This window comes from Pediculus humanus, genomic scaffold (assembly GCF_000006295.1).
Source record: "Pediculus humanus corporis 1103172108268 genomic scaffold, whole genome shotgun sequence".
NCBI lineage: Eukaryota > Metazoa > Arthropoda > Insecta > Psocodea > Pediculidae > Pediculus > Pediculus humanus.
The window spans coordinates 73,214-87,292 of record NW_002987837.1 but is presented as its reverse complement, the minus strand read 5'-3'; the positions used below and the strand labels follow the sequence as shown (position 1 = coordinate 87,292).

At 28.5% G+C, this 14,079-nt stretch overlaps 3 protein-coding genes across 3 annotated transcripts; 1 reads left to right on the top strand and 2 right to left on the bottom strand.

The window, feature by feature from the left end:
* Positions 1 to 5,270: 5,270 nt before the first annotated feature.
* On the bottom strand, positions 5,271 to 10,177 carry Phum_PHUM500270 (nuclear pore complex protein nup153, putative; the record flags this gene model as incomplete). Its single annotated transcript, XM_002430764.1, has 5 exons — positions 5,271 to 5,352; positions 5,442 to 8,878; positions 8,954 to 9,075; positions 9,162 to 9,765; positions 10,139 to 10,177. The coding sequence occupies 5 exons, from the start codon at positions 10,175 to 10,177 to the stop codon at positions 5,271 to 5,273; spliced, it is 4,284 nt and encodes a 1,427-aa protein (XP_002430809.1).
* Positions 10,178 to 10,965: 788 nt separating this feature from the next.
* Phum_PHUM500260 (Selenoprotein K, putative) lies at positions 10,966 to 11,682 on the top strand (the record flags this gene model as incomplete). The annotated part of the gene is made up of 3 exons (XM_002430763.1): positions 10,966 to 10,984; positions 11,208 to 11,286; positions 11,511 to 11,682. 3 exons carry the CDS (start codon positions 10,966 to 10,968, stop codon positions 11,680 to 11,682), a joined length of 270 nt encoding a protein of 89 aa, XP_002430808.1.
* Positions 11,683 to 11,954: 272 nt separating this feature from the next.
* Positions 11,955 to 13,689, bottom strand: Phum_PHUM500250 (uncharacterized protein; the record flags this gene model as incomplete). The annotated part of the gene is made up of 7 exons (XM_002430762.1): positions 11,955 to 12,043; positions 12,218 to 12,405; positions 12,489 to 12,726; positions 12,807 to 13,041; positions 13,145 to 13,249; positions 13,336 to 13,533; positions 13,606 to 13,689. The coding sequence occupies 7 exons, from the start codon at positions 13,687 to 13,689 to the stop codon at positions 11,955 to 11,957; spliced, it is 1,137 nt and encodes a 378-aa protein (XP_002430807.1).
* Positions 13,690 to 14,079: the final 390 nt, after the last annotated feature.

The following is a 14,079-nucleotide window of genomic DNA, read 5'->3' as shown; positions in this document are numbered from 1 at the left end:
TGAGTTTATAATTGTAATTTTTATTTTTTTTTTTTTTACGTACACGACAAAAAGGGGAGGAGGTAGGGAGGAGGGCAAAAAATTTATTTATTAATTTTTTTTTTTTGTTTTATAATTTCAGTAGTTGCAATTTTGAATTGGTCAAGAAGGAAATGCTCTTAACGACATTTCGGATGTGCCCCGAATAGCGATTTCCACAAAAAAAAAAAGAAATAATAATAATAATAAAAAAGGAATTGGATGTTTAATTAAAAAAAAAAAGTAACCGAAGAAAGGGAAAAGAAAAATGTATAGAAATATATGGGATGGTGAAGGAGAGAAAGAGAAAGAGAGAGAGAAAGAGAAAGATGAAGAAAAAGCCAAAAATTGTTGCTCCCGCGTCAATTGGTTACAACAAATGGGACCCAAGAAGTCATTATTAATAATAATAATAATAATAATAATAATAATAATATTTTAATGTTTATAAAATAAATCACACACACAAAAAAAAAAAAATGTTTCATTAATGTTTTTTCTTTCTTTCTTTTTTTTTTTCTTTTTTTTTTTTTTCATTATTTTTTCTCGCGAGAAAAATTTTAAAAAAAGTGAAAAAAATTTCTATTAATTGTGCTATTTTAAATTAATAATAATAATAATAATAATAATAATAAATCAAATATGTCGTTAGTACTATTTTTAAAATTTAAAAGGGAAAAAAAAAACGATGGCAGCCGCCGATACCTCCTGTTGATACCTGTATCAATTTATTACGTCATCATTATTTAAACGAATACATAAACAGGAACAACAAATTAAATTTAAATAATGATGACGTAAAAATTGGGGGGGGAAAAAAAATTTTTTGTCATTGTCAATTAATTTAATTATTATTATTACTATTATTATTTGAATTACTGTCGAGATACAGTTAGTTGAAAAAAAAAAAACATTTTATTTTAATTATTATTATTATTATTATTGTATTTTATGTGTAACGGTCGATAATTAATTAATGATAAACGGTAATAATAATAATAATAAATTTATAATAATGATTATAATTTATGGTTTTTAATTATTAATTAATTGGCTGTGCAGAGGGGCGCGGCTCGTCGTGCGTTTCTTTTTTAATTGTGAAAATTATTTTATTTTATTTTATTTTAAATGATTTTGCATCAAACAACGCGTTTTTATATTTCGATTCGGTTTTAAAATTTGATTTTTTTTTGTCCCCCCACACACAAACACAGACATTTTAAAATGTCGCCATGTTGGTATGTAATTTTTGTCAAACAACGCCATTTGCAATTTGTTGTTCTTTTTTTTTTTTTTTTTTTTTTTTGAATGTAATATAAATATATATAATAATATTTAAAGAAAAAGAAAAAAGAAAAAAAAAGGTAAAAAAAAAAAATTGTATCCAATAAATAAAAAAATAATAATAAATAATGAATAAAAATAATAATAATAATAAATCGTATAAATTTATGTCAGTTAATTAATTATATTTAAAATTAAATAAAATAAAAAATCATTTTAAAATTCGATTAGATAAATTTTGTAAATTATTTTACAATTAAATTATTAACACATTATTATTATTATTATTTTATAATAATTTAAATTCGTTTCATTTCTTTTTGTTTTTTTTTGGTTCAAGATAAATGAAATAAATTTTTTTTTTATATATTTACAATTAAATGCACGTCAAATAAATAAATAATAATGATGATGATGATGATAAATGAATAATGTTTATATATATATATATTTACACGAATTGATTTTTTTTTAATCTTGTATGTAATCCAATAAATAAAATTATTATAAATATAATCCTCATTTATCGTTTGTATAAATATATATATATATATATATATATAAAAAAAAATGAAAAATTTCTTGGGCTTAAATGTGTATGGCAGGATTCTTTTTTTGGCTATGATTAATTTATTGTATTTAATTGTTTTATAATAATAATAATAATTTATTATTATTATTTATTATTTTTATTATCATAAAAATGATTATTCATTATAAATAAAACGATCTGTCGTGTCGACAAAAGCTTACCTTTAATGTGTTGTTTTAGTTTCAAATATATTAAAAAAAAAAAAAATTCGTCACATAAATTTCTTTTTTTTTTTTTTTTTTTAGAAATACTGTTTATTATATAAAATAAATTAATTAATTAAAAAAAAAAGTAAATAAATAAATAAATTGTCGAATTAAAACTTTTATTAATTTTTATTTTCCTTGAAAAAAAAAAAAAAAAAACAATTTAAAACGTTTTTTACTTTATAAATTGTTTACAACACTCACTGTGTTCTATTTTCATTTCAAATTCGTTCGATTTTTAACGGTTTTGTCGTGGAATTAGTTTACGCGTCATAGAGTTGAGAATCAGTTAACCGCCATCAGTTCGATTCTAGAATTTGACGATGTAACAAATAAGTAAATTTATTTTTAGTTTTATTTTGTGATTAAAAACGGGTAATACGGGAAAAAAAACTCGCGAGTGTGTTTGCAAGTATTTATATTTTGTGTTAATAATAATTATTTTGTACGGATTAACGTTTTATCAAGGTATTACTTAAAATTTATTCTCGACTTGTTTAAAACGGTTATAACTCATTTACCGCCATTAATATTACCAATTGTAAAATTGACTCTTTTTACATTTTTCCCCCCCCAGTATTTTCACGATTATATTTTAAACGATATATTTACTTGAAAAAGAATTAATGATTTATAAAGGTTACCCATTTATTAACGATTGGAAAAACAATTTAAAAAGAAAAAAATACTTTAAAAAAAAAAAAATTATTTCATTTATATTTTTCAATATTTGTCTATGCTAATAATTATCTTATTCACAAAAATAAAAAGAAAACCTATTAAAATCAATGAAAATTAAAATTTAGTTTGATCCATTGAAAAATATCACAGCAATCAATCATTTGTTTAAAAAAAAAAAATATTTTTTAATCTTTTATTATATAAATTTTCTTGAATCAAACTAAATTTTCATTAAATGAATTTATCATTTATAAAAAAAAAGTCCAAGACATTAAATTAAATTAAAAAAAGGAAAAAATTAAAAAAAATAAAATAAAAACATTTATGAAAACTTGTAATTTTTTTTTTTTTCTTATTTGTTTTTCAACAACTAAAGAAATTATAATAGTAATAATAATAATAATAATAATTTTATCATTAGATTGAACATTCTCCAAAAAAAAATTCTTTTTTTTTTTTTTTTTTAATTACAAAATTGTTCTTAATATAAGACAGCATTTTCGTCATTTAAAAAAAAAAAAAAATATCAATTTTTTTATTATTTAATATACAAATTATGTATAAGATGCCAATAAGGTCTACGTCACGAAATTTAAAAAAAAGAATAATAATAATAATAATAGTAGTAGTAGTAATCAAACTATCGAATCGAATCGAAATAAAAAATAAAAAAAAAAAAAATTTTTTTGTTTGAAAAGTTTTCATTTCAACATACGTGAACACACCTTTTTGGCAAATTATGTACAAAAATATGTACAACATTAATTAATAATTTATTACTAATAATAATAATAATAATAATAATAACTATTATTATTATTATTACCATCATAAAAAAAAAAAATTGAGAATGTTCAAACTATTATTTATACTTATTTAATAATAATAATAATTTTAATTATAACTATAATTATAATTACGAACAATTTTATTTATTTATATATATATATATATTTATAGTCTTTCCCGTTTAATTTAATTAAAAAAAAAACTTTTATTTTTCTCCTTTTAATTTTACTTTTAAAAAAAATAAAATAAAAAAATAATTATGACATTAATAATAATAATAATAATTAATAATTACAAACGAAAAAAAAAAAAAAAAAAAAAAATTCAAGCAAAATTTGAAATTTTTTAAAAAAAAAACTTGAAAATTTGAACATTTTTCCTTTGTTTTATTCCCTTTTTTGGAATTCGTATATCAATAATAATAATAATAATAATAATTACTATATAATTTAAATTCAAATTTTACTTGAAATTTCCATTTTTTGAAATTCTTAATAATTTATTTATTAATTAATTTATGCTTTGATTTATTTAACTTAAATAGCGTTTTTTTTTTTTTTGTTTAAATAACCGTTTTTTTTTAATTTTTCTTTTTATTTTTCAAATCACAACAACATTTTTAAATGACGGTTATTTTTTTTTCAAATTGTTTATAAATGTATATATATATATTAAAAAAAAAAAAAACGCTACTTATCGGTAAAAAAAAGATTAAAAAAAAAAAAAAAAAAAAATTAAATCAATCCCCCGAATTCATTAAAAATATACACAATTTGAATCTTAAAAACTAATTTTTTTTTCTTCTCTTCTGCTTTCATATTTTTTTTACTTCCTCGCAGTGGGTGGGGGGGAAGGAAATCTTAATAATCCCTAACGTATCCTTAATACTTTCAGGTTACGTTTGAAGAAAAAAGGACCAAAAAGCAAATGTAAGCACACATGTAAATTCACGGTGGTAAGTGAAACAAAAAAATCACTTTTGTTTTATTATTATTATTATTATTATTATACGAGTAAAAAGAGATTTACAAAAAGTTTGTATTTGAGAAAACCATTTAAAAGTCAGTTTACTCTTCTTTTTTTTCTCTCCCCCTCCCTACTTCTTTGTAGTCTGCTATTTATTCGATCATATATCCCCACTGCAGGAATATAGTAACCATTTTTTTTTTCTATTCCTTTTTTATTCTTACTTCTCTTTAAAAAAAAAATAATAATCGCATAAAGTCACTCGACCCAATGTGTGTGTGTGAGTGTGCGCGTGTTCCTAAGTATGTACAATGTCATCTGATTTTCCAGATCAGACTTTTTTCCTTTTTGTTCCTCTTACACGTTTTCTTTTCATTTAGAATTTTGAAAATCTCTTAATATTAATCTCAACAAAATATTTTTTTTGCTTTTTTGTTTTTTATAATTTGTATATTATTATTATTATTATTAATTAATTAATATTTAGCTTTACTTAAAAATTAATGACACTAATTATTATTATTATTATTAATGAAATCAAGCGCGCGTTAAATACATTTGTACATCCCTTTCGGGCGTGGATCTCCAAAATTTTTTAAATATTAATTGTTTAAACATTTTTGTGTGCCACCACCGCGAAAGACTACATTCCTCTTTTTTTTTTTAAATCCCTTCTGAGGATTTTTTCGTAAAAATGATTTTTGACCCCGTTAAAAGGTCATTCGCTGTCTCTTTCAGTTCGGCCTCCTCGTGTTATTTCGCCTTGCAGCTTTTAAAAACCTTCTTGGCTCTCGGCTATCTGGCTTGGGCTGCGCACTGAAAAATGCAATGCAAAATTTAAAAAAAAAAAAAATGTAAAACATACCATGTTGAATGTCGAACCTTTTTCTTTTGCTATAACTCACCTAAAAGTCGGCGTTTGCCCTCCAGTAAAGTTAAAACTTTGAGGCACTGATAAACTAAAACCTGTAGCTGGTGGAGCCGATGCTGGTTGCGACTCTGAAGAAGTTGCTCCGAATTGAAAAACGTTGGATGGATTTTGCGCTTGCACTGATGGAGTTCCGAATTCAAATTTCGAAGGAGCCGAGTTAAAAGTTGCGGGAGCACTGCTCATACCGAAAACGGGTGTAGGATTGGTAAAAACAGATGTCGATCCACCCGATGTTTCAGCCTTTGACTGTTCAAAACTTTCAAAAGTGTTGGTTGTTGGCAATTTGGATCCAAAGTTAAAAGTTGAACCGCTACCGAAAGTAAACTGTGATGAATTCGAATTCCCTCCTCCAAAAGTGAAAACTCCAGGAGCCGTTACTGCAGGAGTCGAAGAAGCTACAGTCGAAGTTTGTGCAGATGCGCCTCCGAAAATGAAGGGTTGAACTGGTTTTTCAGGAGCGGGCTGCATAAATGGTGAACTGAATGGCGTCGGGTTACTGTTACCAAACAATGGAACCGTTCCAGAATTCTGTTCCTTATTACCGAAAAGCTTAGGAGCTTCGGGATTTGGAGCAAAAGCATTAGCGAAAGGTGTTCCTACGGTGTTTGAATTACTTCCGAAAAAAAATGATGGTTTTTTATTAGGTTCACTTGTTTTGTCTTTGTTTTCATCTTTAGGCATTCCAAATAATGAATTTCCGCTTGGTTTTACCGGAGCATTGAAAATAAAAGGTTTCGAAATTTCACTATCAGCTTTAGGAGCATCGGTCACAGATATTTCATTTTTACCGTTTTGTATTTCCATTTTTTTATCTTTGTCTTTGTCAGCATTCCCTCTTTCAGATTCAACCTGAGGTTCATCTTTCCGAATATTAAATCCACTAGTAGAAGTGACCATAAATCTACTACTAGAGGCTTCCACTGCAGGATTACTTTCAATCTTAGGCTTATCTTTTTTTTCCTGTGTATTAGCAGGAGGGATTCCAAAAGTAAAAACACCAACTGAAGTAGATATGGGTTGAAAACAATTAGCGGTAGAATTAGTTTTAGGTACGGTTTCCGTCTGAGATGTTGATGGTATTTTAAAAGTACTGGAATCAGCGGCAGATTTTATTCCAGAAGCCTTGTCTATGCCGAACACAAAACCTCCCGTAGTTGGGGTAGCACCAAAGCTAAATTTTGTTTCGGTTTTTTCGGGCTTTGACCCCGGCTTAGGAGTTTCGCAAGCTGCACATTTTGTAAGCGTGTCCTTGTTTCGAATCATGCACGATGAGCATTCCCATTGATTTTCTTGTTTTTTGAAAAAATCACCGAAGCCAGTATTTGTGGGTGGTTTAGAAATTTCAGTAGCAGAAGCAGAAGGAAGAGCAAAAGCGGGTACAGGATTTGGAACTAAATCAGAAGCAGAGCTTACTTTCGGCATGCTAGTGCCTGCTTTAGGAGCTTCACAAGCTATGCACTTTATGGCTGATTCTTTATTATTAACGAAACACTCTTTACAAGACCAAGAATCAGAAGGCGGTTTGAATTTTTCTCCAAAACTGGGTTTTAAGACCGAGTTAGAAGAGGGCATTGCAGGAGTGAAACCTCCTATAGAAGTTGAAGTAGGTTGAAAATTTGATCCTGGGGACGTATTTTTAGGTATTGTTACGGGTTGAGTTGTAGAGGGTATTTTAAAAGTACTTGAATCAGCGGCAGATTTTATTCCAGAAGCCTTATCTATGCCAAACACAAAACTCCCCGTGCTCGGAGTAGCACCGAAACTAAATTTTGTTTCAGTTTTTTCGGGCTTTGACCCTGGCTTAGGAGTTTCGCAAGCTGCACATTTTGTAAGCGTGTCTTTGTTTCGAATCATGCACGATGAGCATTCCCATTGATTTTCTTGTTTTTTGAAAAAATCACCAAAGCCTGTATTTGAAGGTGGTTTAAAAATCTCAGGAGTAGGAACAGTAGCGGCAGTGGAAACAGTTGGTAAAACAGGAGCTGGAGCTGGAGCCGGAGCCGGAGTTGGAGCAGCAAGAGAAGGAGCGGGAACAGGAGTAGAAGCTACTTTCGACTTTGTGATTCCGAACTTGGGTGCATCGCAAGCGATACATTTTAACGCCGATTCTTTGTTACTAACGAAACACTCCTTACAGGACCAAGAACCAGCGGGTGGTTTGAACTTGTCTCCGAAACCCGGTTTGATAAGCGACTTTGTTTCTTCTTTTAACGGTTTCGCTTTTGGAGGGCTAATCAAAGACTTTTCGATATTTTTATTCACTCGCGAAATTTTACAGCCGCAACATATTTTACTACTGTTTAGGTTACGAATCAAACAATTGTCACATTCCCATGTGCCACTCGCGGAATCTGCGGGTAATTTTTTATCAGCACTTTTTTCCGCAGCGGTTTTCTTAAAGTAATCCATAACACTTCCGCCTTTAAAGTCCTGCGAAACAGCTGGCGTTACGGGAGAATCATTGCTTTTTAAACTTACATCATTAATAGATTTCCTTTTTAATTTAGCTACCGCGTCACTAGACATAAAGTTAGCCAGTGAACTAGAAACTTCTTTTTCGATTTCATTCTTCTTTCCATTCGCTAACAATGGATTACTAAAAGTAAAACTATTTTTTCTCACTAGACTGTCTGAAACTGAATCAACAGATACAGGTATGGGATCGGAAAATGTAAAAGTTCTATTAGAAATTTTTTCAGGCTGCTCTGGTTTAGCTTCTGTACTTTGCGTCGTAGTAGTTGGGGGCAACTTAAAGTCGAATGTAGGTAACGTTGAAATGGGGAGAGATATTTGGGGTAAATTGACTTCTTCTACTTTGTCAAAAACCGCATTTTTTTCTTTATCCTTACGTTTCGTTATTATTTTTCCGGTTTTCCTGGCAGGAGTTACGTCGCTAGGAAGCGTGTATTCTTGTTTCGGAACGGCAACTTGCCTAGCGGCAGCAGTAGAATTCTGTATTTGCTCCAATCGTTTAAGCTTTAATAAATCGGGCACCGTAGGCACGTTTAAACCTGTTATTACAGGTCCCGCATTGGGATTCAAGGGCGATATCGGCGTCGATAAATGAAGTTTTGATTCTGAATGTTCGTCGAATCGACGTCGTTTTGTACCCAACGGCGTCAATCGGTTCACGGGAATTCTTTTAGCATCACTTATTGGCGTGGAAAATTGTTCTAATGCCTCGAGAATTCTTTTAGCCGTGTGACTCATGTTTGATAAACTCTCCGTAGAGCCATAATGAGAAGGTTTAACATCGATTTGAGTTCCTTCCTTTTTTTCCAACGAACTTTTCGGACATTTCTGTGAGTAAAATGTATTTCTAGATAGACGGTATGCCGAAGCTCCACCGTAAGATGTTTGTCCCGAATAAAAGGGAGAATTAACGAGTTTTTCCCGTAATAAGGATTTATCCTAAAAAACAAACATATATCCCATGAATTAAAACGATAACAATCATTATTAAATTACTTTTATGATAAATCTTACCACTGAGGTGTTTGAATAAGCAGTTACGTCAAAAGATGGCTTTTTTCGTGCACCTACGGTATCGTTGACGGGAATACTTTTGTTAAGATAAGTCGATGCCCTCGACTGTTGTAATTGCCTAGCTACAATTTACAAATAAGTTTATAAGTCCGACATATTTCTTTTGAAATCGTCAATACAAAACGGAAAAAAAAAAATTGTAACATACCATATTTTAATTTTTCTTCCAAATTTCTTTTCCTCGATGAACTAATGTAGGCTGATTGTGATAATCTATCAGATTGAGGTACCAAAGACGAGCAACCACTCGTCGATTCACTGCTATCCGAGTGATTATCATTATTTCCATTGGCTTTTACATCAGTGTTAGACGAGGCGGGAGGGTCATTATTAGTCATTGAATATCGTTGACTTTGCAGCGTGCTCGGTCCCGGATTATTAGTCACAAAATCTTCACTTTTAGGTACGTCATAGGTATGATTTAAAGATGTATTGGTAAATAAACCGCTTGTGCTTGGTATGGGGCTAATTGGAAAATTAATATCAATTTTTTCCGTTTGAGATAATTTGAATCGTTTAGCCGGAGAACATGTTGCATCAACATTTTCTCTCTCTATAAATCTGTGAGTTATTAAAGATGGTCTTTTGACTTCTAAACCTTCTGTCACACGCCTACTACCATTATCCACGCAGATCTGATGACCACTAGAAGAAGTTCCTGTGGCATCAGCATCATCATTTGATTTGACAGATGAACCAAACCAACCTCCTAAATAACCTGATACTCTCGATGCAACTTTTGTTACAAAACTCTGAAAAGATGATAATAGTTTTTAACAAATAATTAAAATTACCAAATTAAATTATATTCCAAGTAATTAAAATTTAAATAATTTGAAAGATGTATATCCGTAATTGATAATAATAATAATAATAATAATAATTGTGTCATTAAAAAAATGCTTAAGCTTCCTATTTATATATATATATTAATTTATAAGGTAAAAATTATATTTTGACCCAAATATTTAATATGATTAAAAAGCCCTAAAATATCAAAAGGTTTAGGAGGTTAACAATATTTTATAAAAACCTGGTAACCCTAGTAGGTCAATGTCAAAATTGAATTATAACAAACTAAAAGTAACGTAATAACTATTTCAAGTAGAAATTTAAAAAATTTACACCTAAATACTCAAATAATGTTACAGGTGAATGACCCATTTACTTAATTAAAAAAGTGATTTTTTCATATATATATATATATGAACAAGAAAATATTTAAAATATTAAATGCGCATTTAAATTCCACTTAAAAATAGTAAAAAGAATAACGGAATAAAATTTTGGCAATAAACATTAAAAACTAAACGCCTACTTTGGCCTTAATGCCGGATCTTAAAAAATTTACGCAAGAAAACTTGGAATAAGAAGAAATAAGTTAAGCACATGTACATAACATAAATCTTTTACTACGTGCAAACATATTTAAATCAAACAAGTAATTATTTAAAACAGTGAATGGAATTGATTTTAAAAAACTAAAATTTTGTACTCTAAAGGAATCGGCACGGGGGAGGTCGTTATAATGCTATCCATTGGCCATGATCTATTTTCAGCGTTTCGCGCGAACCTTGTTGCATCTTATTATATACTCACGTTTGACACATTGTAAGGCTTGGTGAAACGCGAATTGTTACTTCTTTGGTTGTTACCCCCCTTTGCCATTATTAAAACTAAGGATTTAGATACATTTGCTCCTCTAAAATGTCTAAACTATCCAAAATTGACTGATTCACTTTCACTTGCGACATAAAGTAACATGGCGAACTATAATTCAACTTCCCATTTGCTGCAACTAGTCACGTGGTATTAATTGTGGTGGCAATAAGCTCTATTCTCCGTAGTCAAAGGAAAAATTTTATCAAGTTGTCTAAACTGATTATGTTAATTGACGTTAAAATAACTTTTTTTCCTAAAAGTGCCAAGTAAAATTGACCTAATTTGAAAAAATGGTTTACATTAATTCTGGTGCGTAAAACTTTGTAATTTTTATCCGATCATTTTTAATTCGAACAAATTTTATCATTATTAATAAATATTTTTAATGATAATAATAAAATAATAATAATAATACGTAACTTACATTAAAATGTCACAATATCTTTAAACTATATTAATTTACTTAATATTAGAAGTAATAAGGTTTTTTTTATCGTGTAAAATTTTAAAATAATTACTTTTCTTATTTTAGATGGTACCATTGGAACAAGACCATGGCATAAGCAAATATCACTTTTTTTTTGGGGATTTATACATTTCATTACCGCATTGTAAGTAACTCTTTTTTCTATTTAAATTAATTTTAAACTTGAAAATTTTTACCTTGAAATTTATATAATTTAAGAATTATTTATTCTAAAAGGAAATTATTAGTTATCATGAATTTGTTAGCTTACAAAAAGTAATAATGATTTTAAAAAATACTTCCAAATATGTTTTTTTACATAAAAATTTTTAATTTTTAATAATAAATTATTACATTTGATTATTTTAGTTTTCAAACTCTAATAAATCCAGCTCTTAACGGAAAGGGCGATCAATATGAAAGAAATTATAGGAGACCAGGTGGAGGAGGAGGTGGTGGACCACCAGGTCCTCCGGGTAGAAGAGTTGGAAGAATAGCTACAATTCAATCGTGTAAAGCTCCAATGCCTGGAGGAGGATGAGCAAGGTAAACCTCATGAAGTGAAAATTTACTTCATGAGGTGTTTTAGGTCATATTTTTGACCTGATTTTTGCAATATAAATTTTATTTGTCACTCCGACAAATTTATGATGTGGCATTATCAAACCCATAAAATGGGAGTAATGCTTGCTGATGTAAATTTTTATTGCAATAATTAATTTTAAAAAAAAAAAAAACTATATTTAGTAAGAGGTTAAATTAATGATTATATGATGACAAAATTGATAAATGAATAGTAGTAGTGAGGCTTAATTAAAACATTGGTAATTCAAAAATAGGTTTGTTTGTTTTCGGATTGTCTGTGTATACACTTAATGTTGCTTTCTTGAAGTCGAAAATTCCTGCGAGTAAAAAACGAAAGAAAAAGATTAGAGATAATAATAATAATAATTAATTAATTGATGTTTTATAATGATAATATTAAATGAATATTGTACTGAAAATTTTTTCACTTTGCTTTATTGTTGGGTTTGTTTTTATACCTTAAGGTATTAATGTAAAGAATGTTTAAGTACCTGTTGCTATGGTTCTCACAATTCCTCTTTCACGATATATCGGATAGTTATTGTCTGAATCATCACCGAGAATATTAGTCGCATCTGTTAAATTTTTAGGAGCCTGTGAGTCTGTTATAACAGTTTCTCTATGCTTGCTACTGTCTATCAATGGACTTTCCACTTCTGGCACATCAAGTCTTAAAAACCTGATTTAAAAAAAAAAAAATTTTTTTTCAGTTATTTTAGTGTTGGTTATTAAAGTGTGAAATTTGAAAAAATTCGATAGGACCTGTTGCAATGATAAAAATGTTCCCCCATTTTTCCCTTTTCCATATGAATGAGAGAATGAGTTTTTGGAAAATGGGCAGGACCGACTTCAGCGTTGTAAAAAGTTTGATTAATGTCGTTTAAAAAAGTAAAATTAACGCTCACGCCATCACCGATACCCGTTCCAGAATCCATAAGAATATCATTGACATCGGAAAAATTTTTCGCACCCAACAAAGCTCTCGTCATTATCGTTCTCGCTGTAAAAATTTATTAATGATAATAATAATAATAATTTTGTAAAAGTTTTTAATTTTAATTTTCTTCAAGGATGACTCACGAGTTTTTCCCGATTGCATGTTTTTCACTCTGATCACGTTTATCGAGAAAACAAATCCGTGACGATTGTAACTCATAGTGAATCCAGGTAGCATACCTGCATAACATAACGATGTAAATTTTTCTTCCGTCGTTTTCCATTTACCCTTTGGCTCGGAATTCACAACGTGAGCGGATACGAAATAAAAATGACCCAAAGTTTCAGCTAATGCATCTTCATTGTGTCCCAATAATTTCTTTTTTTGTCCAAAAAAAAAAAAAACGGGGGGAGGGAGAGGGGGAGGGAGGGCAATAGTTAATAACTTAGATTAATCGTTAATAATAATAAAATTTTTTTACCTGTTCGCCATTGTTACAAAATATCGAACTGCAACCCGCACAACTTTCTAAATTTGATATGTTTTCCGTTTGTAATAAAATTTCATCCATGTGCAGTAGGAATAACTTTAATTTAATAAATAAATAAATTTTAATTTTAATTTATTTTAATAACCGGAAAATTAGGAAAATTAATGAAAAATTTTAAAAACCTTGTGAAATGGTACGTTGGCACCATCAGCCGTTCCCTGTATTTCATCCACGTAATGCGGAAAATTTTTTTTAACTTCATCCAATGTATTTTCATATGCTTTCCTACCGTTAGGGGTGTCGTAAATTTTTAAATAAAATTTATTTAAAGACGTGTGAATGTTTAAATATGATTGTATCATGTGTCTAAAAGTTCTTCCCTACCAAAAAAAAAAATTTCAATTAACCATAAAATTATTATTAAGGGATGAAAGGGTTGAAAATTAACTCACCACATCAAATCCAATTTCGTAATGATTTCCTTTAACGTATATAAATGGTATTGAATTTCTCGTTTCGATCATTTCTATTGGCATTTTTCCCTTTTTACTTTTCCCGAAAAAAAAAAAAATTTAATATTTAATTTAAAAAAAAATCGATTAAAAAACGTTGTCTGATAAGAACAACCGGGGAGAAAAGTAATAATAATAATAATAATAATAATAATACAAACAAATTTACATAAGCTCAAACACGCACGAAAGCACGAGAATAACTGATAATAATAACAACCACAACAAACCATAAATGTTAGTTACAATATTTAAAAAAAAAAAAAAAACTTGATTGCAACAACCAGGAAAAAAAAATATAAAAAAAATATCATTGGCTATAAAACTTTATTTATTTTATTATTATCATTATTATTATTATTACTATTATTATTATTATCATTATTATTATTATTATTATTATTATTATTATTA